Raw genomic sequence first — 25,723 nt, forward strand, 5'->3', positions numbered from 1 at the left:
CCTGTGAGACGCCGCCGCTGGCTGCTGTGCTGTCTTTCTTCCACCGGGGCGCTCTGAATGACTCATTTTGTGGCAGCAGCTGTCTCAACCTTGCCTCTCACGCAGACCTTGGCCGGGCGGTCGGGGTGTTTGGGCTGATTAGGGCCGGCAGCGTCCAGCTTCTCTGCAAGGCAGGATGGGAAGTGCAGGTTTCTGTCCGTCCACCTGTTGTCCCTCTCCTTTGCAGAGGAATAACAGCAAACCCGTACAGGAACACCAAACAGACGTGACAGCAGATGCACGGACGCTCTGTGACACTCTGTGGCGCTCTGTGACGCTCTGTGTTCTGTGCTGTAAACGGGACGCACTGCTGCAGTGTTGAGGTCAGCTTTCCTGCTGCCTCTCTCATCCCTCTGTCTCCCCCTCCACCTCCCTCCCCCCGGCCTAGCCCCCCCCCCCCTTCCCTCTGTCTCTAACCTCCTCCATGTATTTGTCTCCATCTTGGTTCTCTCCAGCTGTTCTTCCACGTCCTCCTCTGTGTGTACGCAGCTCACTCAAGAGACTCACACAAGTAAATGCCAACTTGCATGTGTACACTTACATTTGCATAATTACCCCCCCCCCCCCCATACCTCCATCTACACACACAGCGAGAGGCTGTCGATTAGTGCTGCTGTTGATGAAAAGCTTTCCAATGTTCCAGTGAGGAGGGGAGTGTGGAAGAAGATGTGCACTCGCCACCGTTTCTTCCTGTAATGTGTGTGTGTGAGGACACACTGTTAAAGCCCAGATTACCACAATCAGCTTTATGTTCTGTAGTGTGTGCTGATGCAGAAGTTAGAAACCCATGACAGGAGGACATCGGAGGGAAGGTGCAGCCTCATTTTCAGGAGCACCCTCAAGTGGTCATTAGAGGAAGTGCAGGTTTTGGTCTGTGTTGGCCGTGGTCTTCACTCAACACTGTTTTAGACATAGAACAGAGAACAGTGATTCCAAAAGTCTTTGTAGAGACTCTGTAGAGAGCAGCAGGAGTGAGCACACATTAAGGAGAGAAGTTCTGCATTTGAAACAAGTATGAAGCTTTGGATATTTCAATAGAAATCTTTTTTTTTTTCAAATATTTCCAGTAAAAGGCAGAAAGATGAACCAGATTATATAAAGATGGACGGGGATTTGTTTCCATTTGTTCTGTTTGTAAAGCTAAGAGGAGGTATTTTAGATTATCAGTGAGGTTCATATTTAACACACTGCAGCAACATGAGTGACTTCTTGGATCTCAGCTGAGTGGCTCTGACTGTGTTCAGTCCTTTTACACTGATGCATCCTTCTTCACACTGACGATCAGCTGGAGCCGTATGAACCTCTGCTGTCACTCTGTTATCAGTGCAGACTCTCAGCTCCTCCTTTCTCGCTCCCTCCCTGCTCCTCCTCTACCTCTCCCTGCTTCTCTTCCTCCTCTTCCTCTTCCTGCTCCTCCTCTACCTCTCCCTGCTTCTCCTCCTCTACCTCTCCCTGCTCCTCCTCTACCTCTCCCTGCTCCTCCTCTACCTCTCCCTGCCCTCCTCCTCTACCTCTCCCTGCCCTCCTCCTCTACCTCTCCCTGCTCCTCCTCTACCTCTCCCTGCTCCTCCTCTACCTCTCCCTGCCCTCCTCCTCTACCTCTCCCTGCCCTCCTCCTCTACCTCCTGCTCCTCCTTTCTGCTGCTCTTTCTTATTGACATGGTAATCCTCTTGTTGACAACACGCGGCCGTGTTTATGGAAGCAGCATTAAGCTGCAAGTGTGTTTGTGTGAGAGCAGACCTGCCTCTCTGTCAGGTGTGTGTTTATAAGAATGTGTTACATCATCATTATGGATTTAGTTTTAAGTTTAGTGGCATTTTATCTGCAAGTATTCTTCTTCCATAAACTTCACAGACAGCAGCAGTAATATTTACACACATTATTCTGGATTTCATGTGTGCATCATCATGAATTACAGCATAAAACTACACAAAGTGCCACAAACTGCAGTCCCTCCAGTGGCCTTATCTCGGTAGATGTTATGTGTTTATAGTTTATGTATTTTAAAAAATACACACACACACACACACACACAGCACAGGCCAGCAGAGAACACAGTATCTGCAGAGAGCTGATTGTTGTTTCAAATGTCGGCTTCATTTGTGTCTTCATTCATGGATTATGTTAAATTATTCAAGACTGACTCCAAAAAACAAACACACACACACACACACACACAGACACACACACACACACACACAGGCAATCACCTCTACACAGCAGCAGTGCTCAGATTTAACTTGTAAAATCATTTGAATACAAAAACATGATAGGATTGTGAGTTTGTGTACACATGTACTAAACATCACACATAATTAGGCTCTATTTCACACACACACACCTAAAGCGCAGCTCTTTAAACACACACACAGTATATCAGGAAACGTGCTCTGTGTCATGTGACCTGGCTTCTGCTCCACAGACACACTGCGACATAGATGAGATGAAGCGATCTGACTGATGTGTTGACACTCATGACACACACACACTCACACACTGACACACCCTGTCAGCAGCACACAAGTCCTCTGAGTCACCTCAGCGAATCAGTGAAGTTTCTCAAAGAAGCCTTTCAGCTCATCGTTTACACGCAAACATGTGATCCCTGTGGTTATGAACGTGTGTGTGTGTGTGTGTGTGGCCACAGTAATGCTGCAGCAGGTTGTCAGTAGATGAACTGGGAACCTGTAAGCAGAGGATGAGGTCGCCATAGGGGTGCTGAGGCATGCTGGGAAGGATTCAGAGTCTGTTCTGCCAACGTCTGACACTCAGTGAGTCCTGTCATTAAAGAACACGAGTCTCGGTTACCGTGGTTACCGCTCCCACAGCCTTACACCATTATTCGCTGCTTGAAAAGAAGTGCCATAGATACATCATGGCATCTACAACTGCTACAAGACTTATTCCACAGCCCTGCTGCCAGTGGGCCTCGTCTGTATGACACCTTACAAGAAGAAGCAGATGGGAGAAGTGTTTAAACTACATTGGTTTTGTGAGTGCATTCCCCACTCCTCAGTAAGTTCTGGGCACTTCTAGCAGTAGATTTTATTTTATTTAAGTCTTTAGTTCAGCCTTCAGCTCCTCTCTCACAGGCAGAGGGAGTGTTTCCTCCTGTGGGTCTCTGTTGTGTGAAAAGACCTTTCTAAATTTCTTATGCCAAGTTCTTCCTCATATCTCCAAGTCCTATTTATAGCTTGTGCTCCCGTTTGTCTCTGACAGTCCAAATGTCTGTCTTGAAACAGTTTTGCAGACCTTCTTGCTCCTACTCCATCAGACAGAGCTGAAGGTGCAGGCTTCAGATTTTACATGTGAGCACTGTGGAGCTGGCACACGTTATATTATTTTATTCCTCACTGAGCTTTGCTGAGCCGTGAGAGCAAACTCCATGAAATGCGCTGGAAAAATAAAGAATTACCACTGTTCTCTGTGTGCGGGCACCAACTCTGAGCATTGATCGTGTCTATTGATCCATATATCTCTTTTAAAGATGGCATTATATAAACAGAGCCCATTAGTTTTGAGTAATGAGCGAGTGTTACAGCGCAGAGAGTCACACCTCCATCACTGAGCTCAGTGCAGGTATGAGAGCAACTGTAATAGATATCAGTGAACTATCACCGTCTCTGACTTTAACTCATTCTGATTGGGCTGCTGGCTGGCAGGGATAATGGTATTCCTGTTTGTTCGGGAGATGAGCTGTTCCCAGGGGAGCCTGGGAAATGCAAATGGTGTGATAATGTCACCAGAGGGGTGTTAAAGCCTGCGAGATTACACGGCATCATTAGGACTGTAGCAGGATGACTCCCTCCCTCACTGCTGAGAGGAGCACTTCAAATTAGTTTTTACAAACTACCTGAACAAACGAGGAAAAATTCAAATTCTCTGACAAATATTTACTCATCACCAGCGGTGAAGAAGTTGATGTACTCACTGTACCAGAAGCAACGAATTCATTTCAGTTATATTGTTGTAGCTCATCATGATACGTAATCAAGACATGTCTGTTCACAACATGAACCCTCCTGAACCCGGTCTGTGGATCTGTATGCAGAGGAGCGCCACTGTCTGACCCCCCGTGCCATCACAGGCCGATCAGGTCTGAAAATGCTAAGTAATAAAAACTAGACACCACATAGGGGCCTTTATTATTGACCTAATAAATCCCAGAGATGCTCTGTTGACTCGTCTGCAGTGAGAGTGAGCTCGTCAGTCAGGTGCAGCCTGGTCAGTAAATGAATAAAGAATCAGCACTGAGCTGTTCACTGCGGTCTGTAGACACTAAGACAAACAATAGTCCACCTCTCACACACACACACACACACAGATTGCCTGCAATCCCGTCATCAGACAGCAGTAAACACAATGAGCTTTCTGGATAAAATCCCAAACTCATTGATTCAGAGAAGTGCGATGTGCCTGATCAAAGGCTTATTAAATTGAATTTATATGAAAGGCGAACCAGATTTGAGTTTGACTTTGATCTTCCAAGCCTTTGAGGCAGATTCCACGCTGCTGATGAGCTGCGTTCACAGTGAGCACAGCTGCCGGACAGTGATTGATACCGGCTGCAGTGGCATTAATATGAATGACAGTGTGGAGACATCCATCACCAGCAGGAGCAATGATGGCCCAGTGTAAGCAGGACACGCTGAGGGGAGTCCTCATTCAGACCGGAGCCAGATACTGTAGACGATAATGGGTTCAGATGAAGAACAAATACTTCATCTGTCATTCTGATGGGCTGAACGGTTATTGGCTTCTTAAAGGAGCAGTTCACTGACTCTCATGGTCATGACCTTTGACCACCTATCTTGTCTCCGGTCACCCCCCGCTTCCTGTATTTGAATTACCCTGGAGTTTAGGTGAATTCAGCAACATGGCCACGGCTGGAGCTTCCCTCACAAATTGAATACAGCTCTATTTCTAGTCTATTTACAGTCTGTGGGTTAATATGTTAACCCTACAAAGCAGAAGTAAAGTGAGCTTTGCATCAGGTCAGTTCAGTCCTCGTTCTCGAACCTCCATCTGGTTCTGGAGGCCTTTGGACCAGGGGGAGGTCAGCGGTGAGTTGTGATGACGCGGCAGACACTTCTCACCGGAGGCCTCGGCTTGGTGTTCATCCAAAGAAAGTTTGCTGTATCCTTTTCAGCGCTTGATTATGTTGTCTGATTCTGGGATTTCTGAAGGTTGAACCTGCTGATGGTCAATATTTTTGCCAATACTGACTTGGCTTATTTCAGGATCTGAACACCTCTTGGCCAGAACAAGGATTTAATGTTTTTTTTCCTTGGCAGAGTGTTTGGAGGTTTCTTGTGCAGGTTCCAGTCATAAACATGAATACGTCTGAGCCTGATGGTAAAAAATCTGCAGGGGAGGGGAGGGGAGGGGGGGGAGGGTGCTGCGCACATTTCTGCACCAATCAGGAAGGATCTATCACAGAGAGGTCAGCTGATCATGATGCAATCTCTCATCTCTCTGCCATCAAATCAACATTCAATAAATAAAGCAGTAATAAACATGCAGCAGTGGTGACTGCAGGATAAACAGGATCTGAATGCAGGCGCTCCCCTCACTGTCAGCTTTGGCCCGTGTTTGTGCTGAGTGTAACAGAAATGACATTTAAATATGAATGACGTGTTTTGTGTGGATGCAAATCCATGAACACGTCAGTGGAGGACGTGACAGTGATGGATGTTAAGTGAAATTGCATTTCTCACGCTCACGAAGACACACTGCAGCTTTAACAGGCTTCTCACCCTGAACTTGTATCAACACGTCGTCGGTGAGAGCGCCCCCTGTCTGCACTCCTCATGTTTAGTTTAACACTGCGGCCATCTTTGCTGCTTTAACACACCAGTCATCGTAGGTTTGTGACTGTGACAGATTCTCTGTATGAATGGTAAACAGTCTGTTAATATGAAAAGGTCCAACCCAGACCTCCATCAGGTCATCTTCATCTTCATCATCATCATGTCCATCAGCAGCAGCATGCAGCCCTGTTCATATCAGTCAGTATTGATTTTGATCCAATTTCAGATGCATCATTCAAACAGCATCAGCAGCAAGCAGAGGGAGACACTGGAACCCAGACAGACAGACAGGCAGACAGACAGAGAGACAGGCAGACAAACAGAGAGACAGACAGACAGAGAGACAGACAGACAGGCAGACAGACAGAGAGACAGACAGACAGACAGGCAGAGAGACAGACAGACAGGCAGACAGGCAGAGAGACAGACAGGCAGACAGACAGAGAGAGAGAGGCAGACAGACAGACAGGCAGGCAGACAGACAGAGAGACAGGCAGACAGAGAGAGAGACAGACAGGCAGAGAGACAGAGAGACAGGCAGACAAACAGAGAGACAGACAGACAGAGAGACAGACAGACAGGCAGACAGACAGAGAGACAGACAGACAGACAGGCAGAGAGACAGACAGACAGGCAGACAGGCAGAGAGACAGACAGGCAGACAGACAGAGAGAGAGAGGCAGACAGACAGACAGGCAGGCAGACAGACAGAGAGACAGGCAGACAGAGAGAGAGACAGACAGGCAGAGAGACAGACAGGCAGACAGACAGACAGGCAGAGAGACAGGCAGACAGAGAGAGGGACAGAAAACCAAAGAGACAGGCAGACAGAGAGAGAGAGAGAGACAGACAGACAGACAGACAGACAGACAGGCAGAGAGACAGAGAGACAGGCAGACAGGCAGACAGAGAGACAGGCAGACAGACAGACAGGCAGAGAGACAGGCAGACAGAGAGAGAGACAGACAGAGAGACAGAAAACCAAAGAGACAGACATACAGACAGACAGACAGACAGACAGGTAAATGAATGAGCACAGGGCTGCTCTGAGAGCGCTTCAGTTCAGCTCCTCTCCTGCTGTGTGTAAAATAAAAGGCAGCACATCAAACATTTTTTGATACAATCGGCTCTCAGTGAGATCAGACTGAAACATGTTGGCTTCCACAGCTTCACATGGACTTCAGAGAGGATCTGATTTTGTTAAATATAATCATGATAAGCTGATATTTAAAGATAATATTTACACAGAGTGTTTGATCCTCTCTTCATTACATCAGTTTAAACATGCAGTTTGGTAGCATCACGACCAGAAGAAGAAATCTCAGAGTGTCTAAGCCCCCTCAGAGTTTGACTGCATGTGCATGGAACAGAAGTAGATTTATACATTCCTAATTATGTGTGTTGTACAGAGAAGGACCGGTTAAAGAAAGCAGCAGCAGCAGCAGCAGAGCTTATGAGACAGAGGACTCCAGCCTCCTCGTTCTTGTGTCTGCACTCTTTCTGTTCCAGCAGGTCTCTTCAGCACAGAGGCCTTCCTGCTCCCTCAGCCTCTCTTCTGTGTGTTTGTGTGTGCATGTGGGTGCACGTTTCTAAAGATGTAGCACAATATCCCCACCAGCTGGCTGCAAAAAATAACTACCATCCACTGCTGTCCTGTCTGATCAGCTGACCTGCTCAGTGATGGTGTTACTCACACATGAGGAATCGGGCAAAATATTTCGGTGACTGCTCAACGCTTTGTAGGTACAAATGTTTTTCTGCTTACTATTGCAGAATAGTGATGACAGGAAATCAAAAATGTAACTCAAGTATGTTAACAATCCTTCCAAAATAAAATGTTTGCATAAAAAAGATTCTGTAAAAAATGCTGCACTACTCAGCACAACCAGGACGCCATGATTGACACACCAACAGTCACATGACCAACGTTCAGTGAGTATGTGGCTGACCTGCAGAGTGAAAAGCTAGTTCTGTACAATGTTATTGTAAAGCTCACATCACATATCAAACACATGCCCGTCAGGCTGTAGTGCCTCTTCAACATTAGCATCTTATCATGACCTCATAAACAGCAGCTTGTTAGCTTGTTAGCATTTCCAGCTAAGTATTTTGCTGAAATCACCCAGTACAGCCAGCACCCTCCAGAACAGCAGCACGCCACAAATGATAATCTGGTGGACTGAAAGGAGGAAGAGATGTTCCTGGGTTCCTGTGTGGCTTCATGTGTCTGGAAGGCCTGTGAACCTCTCAGCATGTTAACACATCAACGCCCGACTTTTTATCATCTAACATGTGAAAGTGTCACAGCAGCATGATGATCATCTCACACACGTGTGCTGTGTGTTGAAAAGTATAAACCTGAAGCTGAGGGCAGAGCCGACAGACAGGAGGAGGGCGGGATGTCAGACAGCACGCAGGCAACGTGATGGAGACGTTCGGGGGGATGGTAGAATAAATGATCTCATAGCAATGAAAGTGGAGGAACAGCAGGATGGATGGAGGCAGATGGAGAAGAAGAAGGATGATATGACGGGGTGTGTGGCGTGTCGGAGGAGAGAGGTGCGACAGGAAAGGGCTAAAAAGAGTTTGAGGGAGAGGGATGATGGGAGGATGCAGGCGCAGAGATAAGTGGAGGATGGAGGGATGGAGCACGGAGCGCTCCAATTGAAACCAGAAGCACTTTCCGTCAAAAAGTGAGCGATGAAAAGAGGAGAGGGCGGCAGAGATGGAGGAGTGCTTGTAGTCTGAAAAAGAGCTGCTTTGCATTTCCCTCACGCTGAGCCGGCCTGACTAAACAAATTAAATCAGTTCTCAGAGCACCAGTGCTCCTAAACTCAACTGCAGAAAGTCATCTCATAAATCAGCATACATTAATACTGATAATTTGCTAATAAATGAGGGCAGCAGATATGATGGCTCACCTCCTGAGTTCAATCTGCTGGACAGATTTACTCCTTAGAAACCACGTTTACAAACGGCGACCTACAGCCGTCACACAGCCCCCCTGTAACTTAGACCTCCATCCAAGGATGGCACCAGATCTTTATTAAGAATAATACTGAACCTGCTACTGGCCCAGTCATTAAAAATCAGCTGTTAATGGCTGTTAATAGCTAACAGCTGTCAGCATGGTTACACTCTGCTCCTTGTCTCCTGTGAAGACACCGACACGTCCTCATAAGCGAACACTACCTTCAGCAGGTGTTCAGATCTTTTAATCACTAATGAACAGCGTCCTCTAGTCCAGACTGAAGGGTTCCATGAGGCCGGCCACAAAGGAATGTATAAAAATGTGACGAAATTACTGATGGAGACGTTATCCAATAAGAGGAAATTTTGTTTGTGGAAGAATCAGAAAACGGTGGTAGAGAGCCAATCAGAAGTGATCTCTCTGCATCGTAAGGACGTTACGCACACATTTGACGTAACCCCTGCTGATGCTGGAAGAAGGCGTGCTCATGACCGGTAACACAGAAACAGGAGAAGAACAGACACACGGACACGTCAAGACAAACAAGGCGCTCTGTCAGCGGTAAAAAAACAACCTGACGCGCCGTTTGCAGACATCTTAACATCCGTTCAAAGACACGTGACAAAATCTATAAATGAAGACACGGCTGCTGATGGTTTTACAGCACGTGACCTGTTTGTAAGGTGTCACTGAAGTGTTTTGTGTAGTTATGAAGGTCATGACTGAACAGTGTCTGAACACTCAGGGAGAGCAGCTCACTGTTCACTGCTGCTTTTGTTCTTTTGTGTAAAGGTCATGGAAATTATAGAGATGTTTGTTCAAATAACACAAGTTAAAGCTGTGCCTGTTTTTATTGACAATCAAACCTTAATCATTTCATGACAAATAGATCATAGACTTTTAGTAAATTTGACTAAAACTAGACTACAAGTTAAAAAATGTGGATGACTAAAATGTGACTAAAATTAAATGACATTTTAGTCACCAGACTAAAATAACAACTGAATCAAAATCATCACAAATTGCTGCCAAAATGAACACTGATCACCACCGAAGCTCCTTATTCACCTTGAGCTGAACTTTCACTCCTCACCGCCTGAGTGCTCACACTCCCGCCGTGTGCAGACTCTTTCAATTACCCATTGACATTTGAGTGTAGTCTCAGTTGAGTTTTGAATCCTCCCGATGATTTCCACTGAGTTTAACTCATTCCATTTGGCTCACATCGAGCAGCGGATCCTGCGCTGGGCTCTGTTGTGAGGATGCGTGCAGACTTCCTGCTCTGTATTCTGCGCTGCAGTCGAGGCACAGTTTGAATATTTAAATAAAAGAGCGCGTCTCTTTCCGCAATCGACCTTCCTGCAGTCACTCTGCATCCAGCTCAGAGCAACTTTGTAGAGTCTGTGTACGTGTGGGAGTCTGCATGCATGCATGTGTGTTGCCGTGATTTCCTTTGGCTTGTGTTTTCCTCCTCGTATGAATGCAGCCGGGCTCCGCTGAGCTGAATGGAGAGGAATCAATATCAATGTAAATGTATTCCTTCATTGCCTTGGCAGGAAACGTGGCTTTGGACTCATTTTTATGCACAAAAACATCCATGAAATTTATGAAGCGAGACAGTCCAGCGCACAGAGAATAATCTGTGTTCTTTAATGTTCTTTTCGGATTGTAATCATGTGAGTGCGCTGAGTTTAATTGATGATAAAAGAGCTGTTTGCTTTCTCTTTCCCTGGATGGCTGACTCAGCAGCACACTCTCCTCCTGTCAGCCCCGGTTCCTTCTCTTCGTCCATCCTCCTCTTCCTTCCGAAGCCTTTATGAAAATGTTGTGAACTGTGTGAAATAGTTTGTAGAAGTGTTGATGTTGATGTTTCAGTTCATCTTTAATTTTAACGATGCTCTGGAAGTCACATCAGTACAACAAGCTGCATGACCTGCCCTGACCTCCGCTTTGTTTCTCTGCCACAGCCATGGATGTCGTCTCGTTGCTGGTCCGTCCGCTCCTCGTCCTCCTCCTCTTCGTCCTCCTGTCCTCCCTGCCCTCCTGCCTCTCCTCCATGCTGTGTCCGAAGCGGTGCACCTGCCAGAACCTGCTGCCGTCCTACACAGTCCTGTGTGCCAAGACGGGCCTCCTCTTCGTCCCGCCTAACATCGACCGCCAGACGGCAGAGCTCCGGCTGATGGACAACTTCATCACAACGCTGAGGCACCGCGACTTTGCCAACATGTCCAGCCTGGTCAGTTCTCACACAGCTGCAGGTTTTGGTACATTCATACAGTGAATGACCACGCTGGGATCCAGCTGGGTGTCCAAGTCTGGTTCTTTACTTTATGTTGTCTGCCAGTGGAACAGTGCTCTCACCAAACTTCAGATTTGTTCCTGGTTACATCTGACAACAAAGAGCAGCTTGGGTCACAATACACGTAGATGTAGGAAGTCTTTTCTCCAGATGTTTGGAGGTTTTCATGCACTCAGGACGCCGCCCCTGCCTGTGGTCAATAGGAAAGTTTAGGTCAGTAGTTGAAGTGTCAGAGACCTCATAATTGCAGATTAAAGCTCATAGTGTGAGTGTCAGAGCATGTTTCATTCTGAAGAGTTTAAGGTTTGCACAGAGAGGAGCAGCAGACATCAGGAACATCTGCTCCGTACAGCAGATGTCAGCCTGAGTTTCTGATGGTGGCTCCACAGAAAGACGTGGAGTCCTCCTCAGTGTGTGAAAGCAGCTCTCCTCTGCTGGTGATGTTTGCTCACACACGGGGTCCCTGGTGATCACACCACATTTCCACACCCAGAGCAACCTGTTCCAGGGTGTTAATGGAATACTGACCTCCTGTGTTTCTAGCAGCACCCTTATCTCTTAATGAATCCCAGACCGTGGCTCCAGGTCTCAGCTGCCTACAGTGTTCTGCTATTAATTACTAATATTATCAATAATAAGGAGGAGCAGCAGTTTCAAATAAAGGCCGCCCTGCAACCTGCTGATCACTAAATCTCAATCACTCTCCCGTGTCATCAGCTACCCCCTGACCTTTGACCTCCCTGCAGAGGAGTGCTTTAAAACATCTGAGAGAACAGCACTAAACTATTTCTGGAACGACTTAACATTTTGTTTGAAGAAACTTATTTTACACCTTGTTGATCTTTCCCTCCACGTCCAGATCCACCTGACCCTGAGCAGAAACACCATCAGCCAGATCAGGCCGTACACATTCGCTGACCTCCAGGACCTCCACGCCCTCCACCTGGACGCCAACCGCCTCACTGTGCTGGACGACTCGCACTTCCAGGGCCTGGTCAACCTACGGCACCTCATCCTGGCCAACAACCAGCTGCACAGCATATCAGAGGGAGCCTTCCAGGTACCAACACGTCAGCAGCACGCAGGCCCAAAACAAACACAGGAAAGAGTCCAGGCAGTGAGGGGAGGGCGACTTCAAGAGCAGGAGAAAGTCGCAGCAGACATAGGTTTTCTCACAGAGTCCTCTGGTTTTGTCAGCACCATCTCTGTTAGAGTCACAGCTGTAAGAGCAGCCATGTCACACAGTCAGGTCCGAGTTCCCTCTGCCTGTAGCCAGGACTGTGTTTCTGCAGAGGAGCAGAGCTTTATGTCGCTGTGATCAACGAGCCGCACTGACAGGAGGGAAAATGAATCTCATTCACAGGATCACTGAGTCTCATCCCTCAGTTTATGCATTGCAGAAGTTAAAAGAGGGACAACTGTGAAGCTTTTTAATTTGGCTTTATATTAGAAAGTAATAAAGGAGAATTGGACCCTCATGTGTGGATAAATAAATCTTTCACAGACTAAATGTTCTGCTTGCTCTCAGCCTTCCTGAGTTCTGCGGTGATATCATTTCAATTTAAAACTAATCTCTGTGATGCTGCAAATTGAGTTTAGCTATAAAAAACTCAGATCAAGTAGGCAGAAATATCCTGACCAACGTTCGGAATATTGTTCAGCAGCTCCTCTGGGACGTCCCGACCAAAAGCAAAAAAGCAAAAATACTTTCAATCCACTGAGTTTTAGTGCATCAAGCATTCCGAACACTCTCAGCTGGAAAGTTATTCCAAAGTCACTGACAGCTCTTCAGTAATGTGTTGCTGAGGGTCGAGTGCTGAGCGAGAGTGATGCAACATTTCTGGCCCTAACTCGGAGGTCCAGCCGAAGCAGCCGCCCCCGCCGCCCAGCTGGACGCCTTTTTAATAACCCGGCCCTAAAATAAACCTCATTAAATGACGCTGTCCTTCCTCGGCTCATTAGAAGTCCAGCACTGAAGTGTCCCCTCAGGACCGGCTCCCAGACCTCTGCAGAGTCCTGAACCCTGAACTCACTAATGGTCTGAAGCAGCTGAACTTTCCTCTCGTCCCTCCATCGCTCTTCTGACTCAGTGCACAGCTCGGCCGGTGCAGGCTTTCTATCAGAAACATGTAGCTGCCGTATAATTAGCAACAATCTTCCAGTGAACTGAGGACGTGTAGTTCCTGTTTGTAAACAGATCTGTAATGTTTCAGCATTTATTCAGAGTAACTGAGTACAGCTCTGTGGTCAAAGGTCACCTGATCTGATCTGACATGAATTTCAGAGGTCGGCCTCACTGACATGAAAACGTTCTAGAAACATGTCTATGTCAGCATCAGGCTCCCTTCCAGCTCTTCACGGCTCTTTTCTTTTGTTGCTGAGAAATGAGCTCATCTTTGTTAAAGAAGCAGCTTCACAGGTTGCTGTGGTGAGGACTTAAACAGCGCCCTGATTGTGTGAATTATGAGAGCAATTACTGCAACGACCACAACACTTTGGCTGATCAACACGCTGTTATCGGCCTCCTTTAGCCCCACTTCCTCCTTGTGTCTGCTGATCGTGATGTGCTGACTCGTGGCATTTCATTCTGTGAGAATTGTATAGTGGCAATCAGAGCAAGCAACACGCTCTGAGTGTACAGCATCGATCGGGGTAACTGATCTCCACTGTCGAGCCACACCCTCTCCTCCTCCTCTATCTCCTCTGGTTCTTGTTTATCTTTTATCATGGTGGCTGGGATATACTCACAGCTCGCCCCCTCTGCCCCTCACAGGACTTCCTGGAGACTCTGGAGGACTTGGACCTGAGCTATAACAACTTGGTGGACATCCCATGGGAGACCATCGCTTTGCTGGTCAGCGTCAACACCCTCAGCCTGGACCACAACCTCATAGAGAGCGTCCCCGAGGGAATCTTCTCCAACCTGCACAAACTGGCCAGGTCAGGGTCACATGACACTGCACAGCATCAGCAGCCTGCTTCACCTCATCGCTGTCAGAAACAGCACAGGGGAAGTTCTTCAGATACAATGAATACACATGTAGTGCTGACTTAGTGCTCAGCCTTAGTTGTACAGTAGGTTTTCATTGAAGCATTAATACAATATTAACTGTAATCAGTTTTATTATAAGCCCGTCTTCAACATGATGTGTGAAAGTAAACAGCCTCGCTTTCATTAAAAACGTGTTATTTCCTCCTGGAGACAGAACATTTAAGGACCACCTGGTGTGGTTCTGGCTTTGTTGGTGTGCACAGGTGAGCCTTCACTTACACACAAACCCGTAAATTAATACACCGCAAGGCGGCTGCACATGAAACTACATAATTGAAATTTGTCAAGTGCAGCACGCTCGCTGCTCTCAGCAGCTATTAACTTCTTGTTAAGTCATCGTTGTTGTGGAGGGGCTCCGGGCAGGAAATAGACTTTCCTGCAGTTGCTGCTGACAACAGTGAAAGCTGGAGACTCCACGTTATTACCATTCATCGGGCCCAGTGTTGTAGTGAGCACAATAACCCTTCAATCCTCAGAGGCGATGTGTGGCACCCAGGAGAGCCTGTGTGTGGCTGGCTCTCGTGTTTCCTTCATCGCCCCATCGACGTTTGCTTCTAATGTCGTTTTTTATTTTACTTTCTGTTTACAGCTGTTGTTTATGATCACTCTGGGTTAGACTGTGTCCTTTTCTGATGCTTCTTCTTCTTTTCATGTTGTGTGCCTTGATGTAAAACCAAAACTCTGAGCTAAACTGTTAAATGGAACAAGTTTCACCTGAACTACACCTCACAGTGTTCTCTCATGGTGAACTTCATGGCTGTCACGTCTACGAGCCTTTTTCATAGATGGACCAAACACGGACTTTTGCTTGGTGATGCAGCAGCTGGGTGAAGTTTGGTAGAAAATATTTTAAAACCTGATTTAATTTGATTTATAATCTCCAAAACTGTGCAACACACACTGAAACACTTTAGACATATGAACAGCAGAACCGAAGGAAAATATGAATATTTCATAACAAACCTGTTGTATTTTTTATTAAGGACTGAGAACAGAGGTGGTTAGGCAGAGCCATCACACATGAAGCTGGGTTTCGGTTAACCCGGTTCTTCTGACAGTGTAGTGGATGCTTGTTATATCACCCTGCACATACACAGAGCTGGAGCAGAGAAGCCTCGCCTGCTTCTTAAAGACAGAAAAAGGGTTGAAATGACTGAAGTCCACCATCAGCAGCTGAGCTGCAGCCACAGAGAGGGAGAGGCCGACGGAGGAACTTTTCACTCCTTTTTATTTAAAAAGTGGAATGTGTGGAAATTTATAAACCTTCAGCCGACATTTATGATTCCTTTAGCTGCAATCTAATAAGGTGAGCCAGGAGAACATGGAGCACCAGCGGCTGACGGATAGCCTCCGTACAGCTGCCTCCTCACCTCCTGCAGTAACGTTGATCTCTCCCTCTCTTTCCATTGACGGGGCTTTCCACCTGACAGAGCCTCTCCCTCTCAGAACATTACTGACAACATGATGAACTGCAGAGCGTGTCCACATGTGCTGTTTTATTTGGAAATACTAACTCCATCTTTGTTGTGTGTCTGTCACCAGGCTGGACATGACGTCCAACAAGCTGAAGAAAATACCTCCCGACCCGCTCTTCCTGCGGATCCCCGTGTACGCCAAGATGAAGGGGTCTCCCCTCACTGCGCTGGTGTTGAGTTTTGGCGGGAACCCTCTGCACTGTAACTGTGAGCTGGTGTGGCTTCGCAGGCTGACCAGAGAAGATGACCTGGAGACGTGTGCATCACCTAAAGACCTGGCGGGCAAATATTTCTGGACCATCAAAGAGGTTTGTTGACATCTTCTGCTGCTTAACAAATGACAAGATAGACTCATTAGGCCCAACTGATCTCTGCAGGGGCTCTGCTACTGCTATCAAAGGGTTAAATCAAACTGGAGGATATGATAACCTAAAAATGTAACGGTATTGATCATCAGAGTCGCCCTCTGTGTCATATTGAACTCAACCCTGCAGCTAAGTGGGATTTTCTGCCGTCGAAACTGAACCCTCTGTGGGCCCAAAATCACCTTCTTTCTCAAGGACACATCAGCTGGACAGATGGTCGGTGTCACAGAGGAGTGAACCTTCTGGTGAAAGTGTGGAGCTTGGTATGCAGAGCAGCCATTAGAGCCTCTGCGTTTCACTTATTACTGAAAGGAAAATGAAGGTTTTTGGTTCCAGTAAACACTCAGAGGTAACGTGGAAACACTAAGACTAAAATGAACCAGATGTTTGGTTACTTGCATGTTGAAAACAGCAATATTACATCATGTTTTCCAGAAAAGAGTCAATGCCACCATCACATTTCACTTCTTTTGTGTATAGCCTGCAGATGACCTGTCAGCCATCATGTCTGTGGCTTTACATGTTTTCTAATTTCCTTAAAGAGCCAATAAGGCACTTGTTCATTTACACACAGTCTAATCAAACAAGACTGATACTACATCGGCAAGTTTCCCTCAGAAGAGAAGACGTAAACCAGGAACTACTGGGGGACTAAAGGCCGAGTTCTTCAACCATAAAGACCTGCTGAGAACAGGCCTCCACACAGCAGAGCTCTGCTGAAACATGGCAGGAGAGAACGGCAGAATGAAGTGTTCCATGCTGCCTTAAAGAGGATGATGTGGAGAGCTTTGCCTCACCTGCACACCTTCTGCAGCCGACCCTGAGAGCTGCAGTGATAAGTGGAGGTGCACCATGAGATAAATATGGGATTAATTGGTATCATCTTAAAGAGGATGATGTGCAGACCTTTGCCTCACCTCAGCTAATAGTTGTGGACCTCCCTCGCAGACGTGCTGTAGGATCACTGTAAGAGGATTAGCCTTGTGAAGGGCTCGATCTTGAGACCTTTGTGTCACTAAAGTGTCTGGACATATTAATACTCTGGGAGGTAATAGCCTCTGCTGCCTCCATCTGAGGTCACACATTAGCTACCAGTCGATGGAGGCTGCACCCCTGTGTCCGGGTTAAGGCTCAGGATGCAGCAGCTTTTCTGGACACTATAATGCAACACAACGAGTGGCCACTGTTCTCCCTCCAGCAGTCAACTTCACATTCTCCCACTGTCAAAGAGTCACAGCAGGCAGCAGCCCCATTCAGTCACAGCCTCATGCCCAGAGGATTACAGGGTCAGAATGTAATACTGACTGAGAGGCACCAGTGGTTTATTTTGAAGTGGTCATCAGGTCAGCAATCATCTCTGCTGGCAACAAGGATCCTGAAAAGGTTTGAGTGGTAGGAATGATGAGTAAGTCCTGATAAACCTTGGCTGGCCCCGCTTGGCCTCGCTGTAATACTCCGCCAGGGTTTTGCCTGGCTTTACACAGGCTTAGGTTCCAGTGGGTGGGTTTTAAATAATGCAAGGGCTGAAGAACTCTCAGATCACTTAATCTTCATGTGCAAACAATCCAACTCCTAAAACTCTGCTGCCAGAGGAGCACATGATCCAGGCACATGCAGAGGACGGAGGCTGAGAGGAAGTTTGACAGGTGCTTCATGTGCAGGCATTTTATCACATCCCTCCACATCCTGTATTTCACTGAACTCTTTCCTCTGAGTGTGTATCCTGTGTGCCCTAACAGGAGGAGTTTGTCTGTGAGCCCCCGATGATAACTCGTCACACCTCCAAGATGTTTGTGATGGAGGGTCAGGAAGTCAGTCTGCGCTGCAAGTCCATCGGAGACCCTGAGCCGTCCACGCACTGGGTCAGTCCTGATGGAAAGCTGATCGGAAACACGTCCAGAACCATCTGCTACGAGAACGGCTCACTGGACATCCTCAAGGCCTCCGTCAAGGTAGACAGCTGAGGGACTGGCTGATTATCTTCCTGTGATTAAAGCTCAGGTTGTTTCTGGCTAGATTTGAATGAATAAATCAGAATGCTTCAGTAACTTACATGTGTGGATCTCCTCTTCTCTCCCCTAATGATCTGTAGGATTCTGGAAAGTTCACATGTATAGCATCTAATGCTGCTGGTGAGGCCACCGCTCCCGTCGAGTTAGTCGTCAACCCTTCTCCGCACTTTGACCCCAAACTGGAACCTGACCCGGGGCCTTCGGACATCCCCACATCCATCAAATCTAACATCAGCGGAGGCCAGGCCCGCTCCGACCAGCAGAGGGTCAGCGTGTCCGATCTGACTTCTAGCTCTGCCACCATCAGGTGGCCCCCACAGAACCACATACCAGGGGTCCGCATGTACCAGATCCAGTACAACAGCTCCACAGATGACATACTCATATACAGGTAAGAGACAGGCTGTGTGTGTGTGTGTGTGTTATCACAGGAGGCTGTTTCAGAGTTCAGATCAGTTCTTTGACTCGCAACAAAAACACCTGTGGTAAAACTCATTTAGATCTGAACCAGTCTGTGCTGAAGCCCTGCAGGCGGCCATCCTTCTTGGTGATGCGTTGCATTACTGAACCAGCTTCAGCGCTCCTCCAAGGGTCCACATGAAATGTAGAGGTCCCTTAGTGGGGTTCAGGCCACAGACAGGTGGGGGTGATAATGGAAGACAAGGTGGAGGAGGCCTGGATGCTGTAGCAGCAAAAAGCCTGTAGAACTGGACACTGACAAAAGAGCTGGTGGTGGGAGCATGTGAACGAGCACAGAGATGTAATAGAGAGAAAATATGAAGACTAATGAGTGAAGCCAGACAGAGCATTAAGATGAATGTAAAGCTATAACTTCATAAGAAAAGTGTTATCTCACAGACCTGCAGCTGCTTCCTAATCACCAGATGTGGATTTCAGAGCCACGTCCAGTGCAGCCCACAGTGACCACTGTATGGTCCCATCGGCCACTCAGCCAGCTCTGTCACCTAGCAACATCATCCAGAATACATAATGGAGTGCTATTACAAAGCATTTCGAGGGGCTGACAGATGACAGTTTGAAATGAGTCCATGGCCTTAATTCTCATTTTTAACAAACAACCAGTGACCATTTTCAAGCCTTCAAATGGAGAGAGCACTCTGTCTGAGTGGGTCTTTACTGGCTGGACCGTGGGGGTGATGTGATGGTTTTTCTGTGGCTGGGTTACACTCACAGGTGTCGGCCGGCCCCTCAACGCCATGCAGAGGAAGGTCAGTTTGCTTTTTTCACACTGATGGTTTCAAGCCGAGTCCGGATAGGAGACATTCAGGGAGGAGACGTTTACATCTAAATATAAGACATGCACAGTAATTATGCTTTGGTCTTTAGTTTCAGAGTAGATGAGGTGCAGGCTTCTTAGCTGCACAGGTGTTATTTGTTTCAGTGTATCTACAGCAGCTCTTGTGCAGCCTGAAGCCACCGTCACGCAGCTGTTGTGTGTTTTAAAGGTCAAACATTTGATTCTCAGACAGGAAAAGCGTAATTATAGAAGTATCACTGTTTTTACACCGACTGTTTCCTCTGAGCGCTGCAGTTGCTCCCTGCAGCTGCTCCGGTGGAGCTGCCAGCACATTTACACTCAAGGGACTGAGCTGCAAACAATGGCCTCCCATCACACCGAGGGGAGAGTGGAGTCAAACAAAACAGCTTCTCATTTGTAAAAGCGAAGCAGTCGGTAGGTCACACAAAACGGCAGCTTTGTCCTCACAGTCTGAAGCACCATGTCCTCTGAAGACGTCCTGCAGCATTGCTGCACGTTGATCTTTACCAGTTTACAGGTGTGTCATCAGCACGATCACGTCCTGCACTGCAGAGAGTGTCGGTACTTCTACTTTTGACTTTATGTGCGCAACATTTTACAACACAAGTGGAGCTCTCTGGCAGAGTTATCGCCCTTTCCACTGTACACTGTAATAGAAGAGACTTATGACGCCCACTCTGCCCTCTCTGCTCCGCCTCTGCAGTCTGGCCTCAGACTTCACAAAGACTCTGCCAGTCAGAGCAGCCACAGCACCGACTGCTGCCGCACGCTGACACACTTACTGTACTCTGCAACACTCCAAAACTATTGCTGTAATTGCTGCCACTTACTGGCCCTTTTATTTGCAGAGCAGCAGCAGCAGCAGCAGCAGCAGGTCCTTGAAGGGACACGCCGGCCAGTGTGTCCAGATTTAACTGATAGCAGGGGAAGGGGTGGAACACAGGGAGCAAGAAGAAAGCAGTGTCTTTCCTCTGTGCTCAGTGTGAATGCTAATATGGTCCAGCAGGAATAAACTCGTTTACAGCCACAGACTGTAACTGTGGACAGAGCATCTGTGACGTCACCTGTAGGATTCGGTGGATGAAACTCAACAAGCTGATGAGGATCTGAAAGCTAGCATGTAGCTGTTAGCATGTCTGTCTGGGATTGTTTTGTCTTTGTGCTAAAAATATGAGCACAAGAGACACCATGAGACAACCAGCGGCCACTTCTGCTTCTCACACCTAAAACATACCTGTACAGGTGCTCCAGGTTGATTCATCACTCAGGGTGCCAGAGGTGAACATCATGGCTGTGTTCAAAATCACTCCCTAATCACTATATATGGTCCTATATAGAGCCTCCGCCATGTTGTAGAGCTGTTTAAAATCTTAGTGTGAAATCATAGACCCCATATAGGGCCCTCAATGTATCCCACAATCCGTGTTGAAAAGTAGTGTCCATCCGATGGTCACTGCTTTCAGCGATATGTCCCATCATGCATTGCACACACCGGCTAAAAGAACAGGAACAGAAGTGATGTCACCTGTCTTATAAGCATAATGATGGTTTAAAGAATGTAGCACGACCGGCTGTGTCGTGTTTAGCTAGCAGAGATCGGCTCATTTATTTTGCGACAGCGATGACGTCATTAACGGAGACAGAAAATGACGGAGGTAGTGTCCGAAATGTCTGAAAATGCTTTTAATGAGTTCAATATATGGTGCCCTACATTGAACTCCACATATGGCAAGTATGGAGTAGGGAGTCAGTGATTTCGAACACAGCCCTACATATTTGTGGAGGAGTGAAGCCTCCTTTTACCCTGACCCCTCTTGAATCTTTGGAAGTGGACTTCATGGCTCATATTCAGTGCTTCTATTACACTGTTTGGTTTTACAGCAGCTATTTGCGGACATGTGAGGAGATATGATGATGATGCTCTACACCCCTCAGAAAGACCAGTCCATTAACAGTGGAACGTTTTCTAAAAGTCTGCTGCCAGCTTCACAGAATAATCCACTCTAAGAGAAGCGACTGGCTCAGAAGACGTCTTATCACCACCTGGATGGCTGAACATCTTCACAGACTCTGAGCATCTCATTAGCATAACGACATACTGTAATGACAATAATGGGAAACGCAAGTCTGCACAGCATGTTCCATTTGTACGAGAGCTCGCTTCAGTACAGAGAACCACCCTGTGCTCCTGCACCTCCTCTTCAGCAACCTTCAGTCTGCTGTGGTCCAAAGTACGAGCTGCAGTTCCATATAGAGTCCTGCACACCTGTCCTGCTGTAGTACCACAGAGAAATGTGCCTTTAAGGTGCCTCTACCTTTCCTGAGCCCTCATTAAAAGCCCGCTCGCTCTCAGCGCTCCCACAAATTGCACACAGCCTTTCTGTAACCTTTATCTTTCCAGGGAACGTGGAGGGAGCCGCCTGCTGTTATTCAGCAGCCTGCTTCACACTCACATTTGGGAGCTGTCCAATACTGCTGAACTGCATTAAGTGTGTGAACCGAGCAGCTGCAGTCAGCTGGTTGTGGAGCAGCAGCTCTGGGGTTCATCAGGGAAGTTATCGGGGGATGGCTGGAGAAAGGTGGGGCCTCTCAGTCGTTTTTCCCGGCCGCTGATCTCCCGGTCCAAAGCTGCCGGCTGCTCCCTGTGGGCCGCTGCTGCCCCGTCATAATGGCGTGACAAATGGAGCAATGAAAATGTTAGAAGTTCAGTGAAAGTCAGCGACCATCGCTGCGGTTATCACTGCTGTGCATGCTGCAGGGGAGCAGCTGAACAAATTAAGCATTACTGATGGAACGGTCCTGCTTTCCCTCAGCTGTTTAATTTATACGGTTTTAAAAAGACGTTAAAAACGGGTTTTTACAGCGAGCGCCGAGCCGCTGATATCACCCCTCCTCTCTGACAGGGCTGTTCTGGTTCTGATCCGCACCTGTTACAGGAGAAGTAAGACAACAGCTAACCTGACTGACTCAACTGTAGCTGCCCAGTGCATGATGGGAACTGAAGTTTACAACAAACATGTCCTAATAATAAGACATATTTACAACAGGAGGTTGAGATGATTCCCTGATTTCACAGAGCAAAGTAATCAATACATTTGTTCCAGACAAACATCCAGACTCAGAATGATGGACAGACTGCTGACTGCATGTCCAATTAGGCTTTTTACTGTGAGTGAAGGACAGACGGAGCGGGTTGAAGCTGGATTCTTGACGGGGCAGACCTGAGTGTGATCATTGTGCTGGTTTCTCACACAGCTCCTCCTCCTGTTTTTAGATGAATACACACAGTGTGCTGCACACACAGAAGTCAGGATTGAAGCATCAAGGATAAGAGATCGACTTCTCCTCTTCCTCCCTCTCCCTCTCTCTCCCTGTGGGTGGTGGGCGGTGTGGGTGAGGCAGCAGGGAGGGGAGGGGAAGAGGGAAGTGTATTTTTACGCCCTCCTCCTTCTCAGGTCTGCCCCAGGGCAAGAATAACCTGACCAGCTTTATTCTTCACCTCTCTCACTCACTCTCTTTGTCTCTCTCTCCCGCTCCATCTCACACAAACACACACAAACACACACACGCACACAAATACCTATGAACTCTAAGGATTATGGGTCCAGGGAGAGATCAACCTCTGTCAGCACCAGGAAATGAATCTATTGATTCTTCCTCCTTTAATATTCTCGTCTTCTCCTTTTTCTCTTTCTGTCCCAGGCCAGGAGTGTGTGTGTGTGTGTGTGTGTAAGTGAGAGAGAGTGTGTGTGTGTGTAAGTGAGAGAGAGTGTGTGTGTGTGTAAGTGAGAGAGAGAGTGTGTGTGTTAGTGTGTGTGTTTGTGTATCTGTGTGTGTGTGTGCGTGAGTGTGTGAGTGTGTGTGTGTGTGTGAGTGTGTGTGTGTGTGTGTGTGTGTGTGTGTGTGTGTTGCCTTTCTAATTACCATCCTGCCTGGCTCTCGAAGGACAGATTAAAGCAGAGAGAGAGAGAGGATGGAAAAGTAGAGAGATGGATGGAGGAGGAGGAGGAGGAGGAGGAGGGATAGATTGCTGCAGTGCTGCGATGAAGAGAGGAGGTTTCTTTGAGTCAGCTGATACAGAGATAGGTGGATGGAAGTGAGGAAGGAAGAGGAAGAGCAAGCTCTGAGGAAATGACAGCTGATCATATTCTGCTGAGCTGATGAGGCGTCAGCTTTCCTCTCAACAACTCCTCCCTCTCCTCATCCTCCTGTCTCCGTCAGCACACACACCTTTACCAAGTCACTGTGATGTCGCCTTCCTCCTCTTCCCTCCTCTCTCTGCTCTCGCTCCATCAGTCAGACGTGGCTTTGTCCTGCTGTGTCTCCTGTTAGAAGACACACTGAGGACGACAGCAGAGCTTTTAGGCTGACATCAGATCAGGAAGGTTTTCTCTTAGAGCCACAGACAGCAGGGGGTCAGATCCTCAGACTCCCAGCTGCTCGTACAGCAGACGTTATTTTAATGGCACTGAAGCCCTTTACACACAGACCCTCTGCTTATTTGGAATAATCCAAGAGATTTTCTGTGATCTGTGATGGACTCCATGAGGCAAGACGTTAGCAGTCCAGGTGCTTCTGATGTGGGACCTTTATGACTTGTTAGTCCAGCTCATCCCACAGATGCTGGATTACACTGCCAGACCCCGCATTAACCAGATTATTGGATGCATATTCCCTTGTGTTTGTGTAGCATAACATGTACTTTCATCCTGTTATGGTTCATATTTTAGTGATCACTTTCTTTAGCTTTCCTTTCTGTCATCCTTCACGCCATCTGTGCAGAATCGAACACACACACACGGAGCAGGAAATGCTGTGTCAAGTGTTTTCGTCCTTCATCTGCAGGAGCTTCCACTCTGCTACTTGTCCCCCTCTCTCCTTCTTCTACTCTCAGTTTTCTCTCCTGTGTCTCTCTTTCCTCCTTATTGGTATTCAGAGGATGAGAGGCAGTGGAAGCAGAGACGGGGAGAAATCTTCACTTTGACCTTGCGTCTAAGTTGAGGAGGGAATTATCCATATACATGTTTTGGGGTAGAGGCTTGTGGAACCGACATTTGAAGAGTTGAAATATTGTGCAGCGTGCAGTATTTGCTCTCTGATTTGCTGGATTGTTGGTCGGCTCCTGTGTCCTCCGCCTCCTGCTCAGTGTCTTTAGACCGCTGACAGCCTGCCCGGTGATTCCCTCAGGTTCATCAGTAATTGTACAGCCCTGACTCACTGCTGCCTCGCACCACCTGCAGACTGCTGTGTTGGTCCCCCTTTAGTCAGAGCCATCCTTGGCATGTTCCCATCATGCCTCTATGGTGAAAGTGTACTGGACAGTTCACAGGAAGTGGTCTGAGTGCGTTATGTTCTGCCGCCTCTGCCACACATTCATCCTCAGGGTTTGTGTTGCTGCTTTTTAGTGCTTCTGTAACTGTGTTCTGTTCCATTTGGTCCTGTAACATGTTTAATGTTGTGAGTCCATGATCTGAACCTAAAAACACCAGTGGGCTGACGGGTCAGGAAGCAGCTGTAGAGCAGGAGAGTCCCACAGGAGGCCTGACCTCCATCCTCCTGGGGCTGTGTTAAGGTGTTACTCTGTCTAACCCTCAGGCAAAGAGGTGGAGCTGAGGTGGAGCTGAGGTGGAGCTGAGGTGGACAGGCAGGTCGCAGCCTGTTACTGTAAGTCTTCTTGTAGCAGGCTGTAAACATGCAGAGGCCACAAGGAGAACTGCAGTTTTTGATGCTGTTGCATCTGCCATTCAGTGGACAGTGGTGGAGGAAGTACTGAAGCTCGGTACTCAAGTAAAAGTAGAAGTGCTGCATCAACAAGCCTACTTAAGTAAAAGTCTTAAGTACTTTTAAATGTACTTAAAGTATTCAAAGTAAAAGTACTCACACACTGAATATATATGATTGATTTCCAAAGGATGTGATCAGGTTAAAATAATCAAAGTAAAATGGAGCATGTGTAGTTAATGTCCATGTTGAGTCCAGAAGCAGCTGTGGACAGGTCTGTGTGTCATGAGGCAGGCTGTGGACAGGTCTGTGTGTCATGAGGCAGGCTGTGGACAGGTCTGTGTGTCATGAGGCAGGCTGTGGGCATCAAGTGAACAGAGAGGCTGCTGATAACAAACAGGCATTCAGCATGTTTACTGTGTCAGTGTTCCTGCTGTAGATTCATGTGATGATTCATGTTCATCAGACATTCATGGATGGACCTGTGTTAGCAGACAGCAGCTAACTAGTTAGCTCACTGAGCCAGAGCACCGGCATCATGACTGAGGCTCATTATAGAAACACAGCTGCAGCGTGACACCAGCTCCATGCAGAGTCTGACCTCACATCAGTCCACACTGTGTTCATCACATGGAACAAGGAACTACAGACACTGGAGACATAGTGGAGGAGAAAGTCCAGGTGACAGCTGCAGCATGG

General features: G+C 47.4%; 3 protein-coding genes across 4 annotated transcripts in view; 2 read left to right on the forward strand and 1 right to left on the reverse strand.

Annotated features, from left to right (window-relative positions):
* LOC114444601 (scavenger receptor cysteine-rich type 1 protein M130-like) overlaps nucleotides 1-25,723 on the forward strand; it is a 902,860-nt gene that overhangs the window by 843,640 nt on the left and 33,497 nt on the right. The gene's annotated exons all lie outside the window — the stretch shown is intronic.
* Nucleotides 1-25,723, reverse strand: part of LOC114444595 (scavenger receptor cysteine-rich type 1 protein M130-like) — a 493,351-nt gene that overhangs the window by 383,965 nt on the left and 83,663 nt on the right. The gene's annotated exons all lie outside the window — the stretch shown is intronic.
* LOC114444609 (leucine-rich repeat and fibronectin type III domain-containing protein 1-like protein) overlaps nucleotides 1-25,723 on the forward strand; it is a 182,498-nt gene that overhangs the window by 146,249 nt on the left and 10,526 nt on the right. The window contains exons 6-11 of the mRNA XM_028419325.1: nucleotides 10,789-11,057; nucleotides 11,980-12,180; nucleotides 13,894-14,060; nucleotides 15,715-15,955; nucleotides 17,752-17,964; nucleotides 18,105-18,415. Coding sequence (XP_028275126.1) covers nucleotides 10,791-11,057; nucleotides 11,980-12,180; nucleotides 13,894-14,060; nucleotides 15,715-15,955; nucleotides 17,752-17,964; nucleotides 18,105-18,415 — 1,400 coding nt within the window. The 5' untranslated portion in view covers nucleotides 10,789-10,790. The remainder of the gene's footprint in view (nucleotides 1-10,788; nucleotides 11,058-11,979; nucleotides 12,181-13,893; nucleotides 14,061-15,714; nucleotides 15,956-17,751; nucleotides 17,965-18,104; nucleotides 18,416-25,723) is intronic.

This window comes from Parambassis ranga, chromosome 13 (genome assembly GCF_900634625.1).
Source record: "Parambassis ranga chromosome 13, fParRan2.1, whole genome shotgun sequence".
Lineage (NCBI taxonomy): Eukaryota > Metazoa > Chordata > Actinopteri > Ambassidae > Parambassis > Parambassis ranga.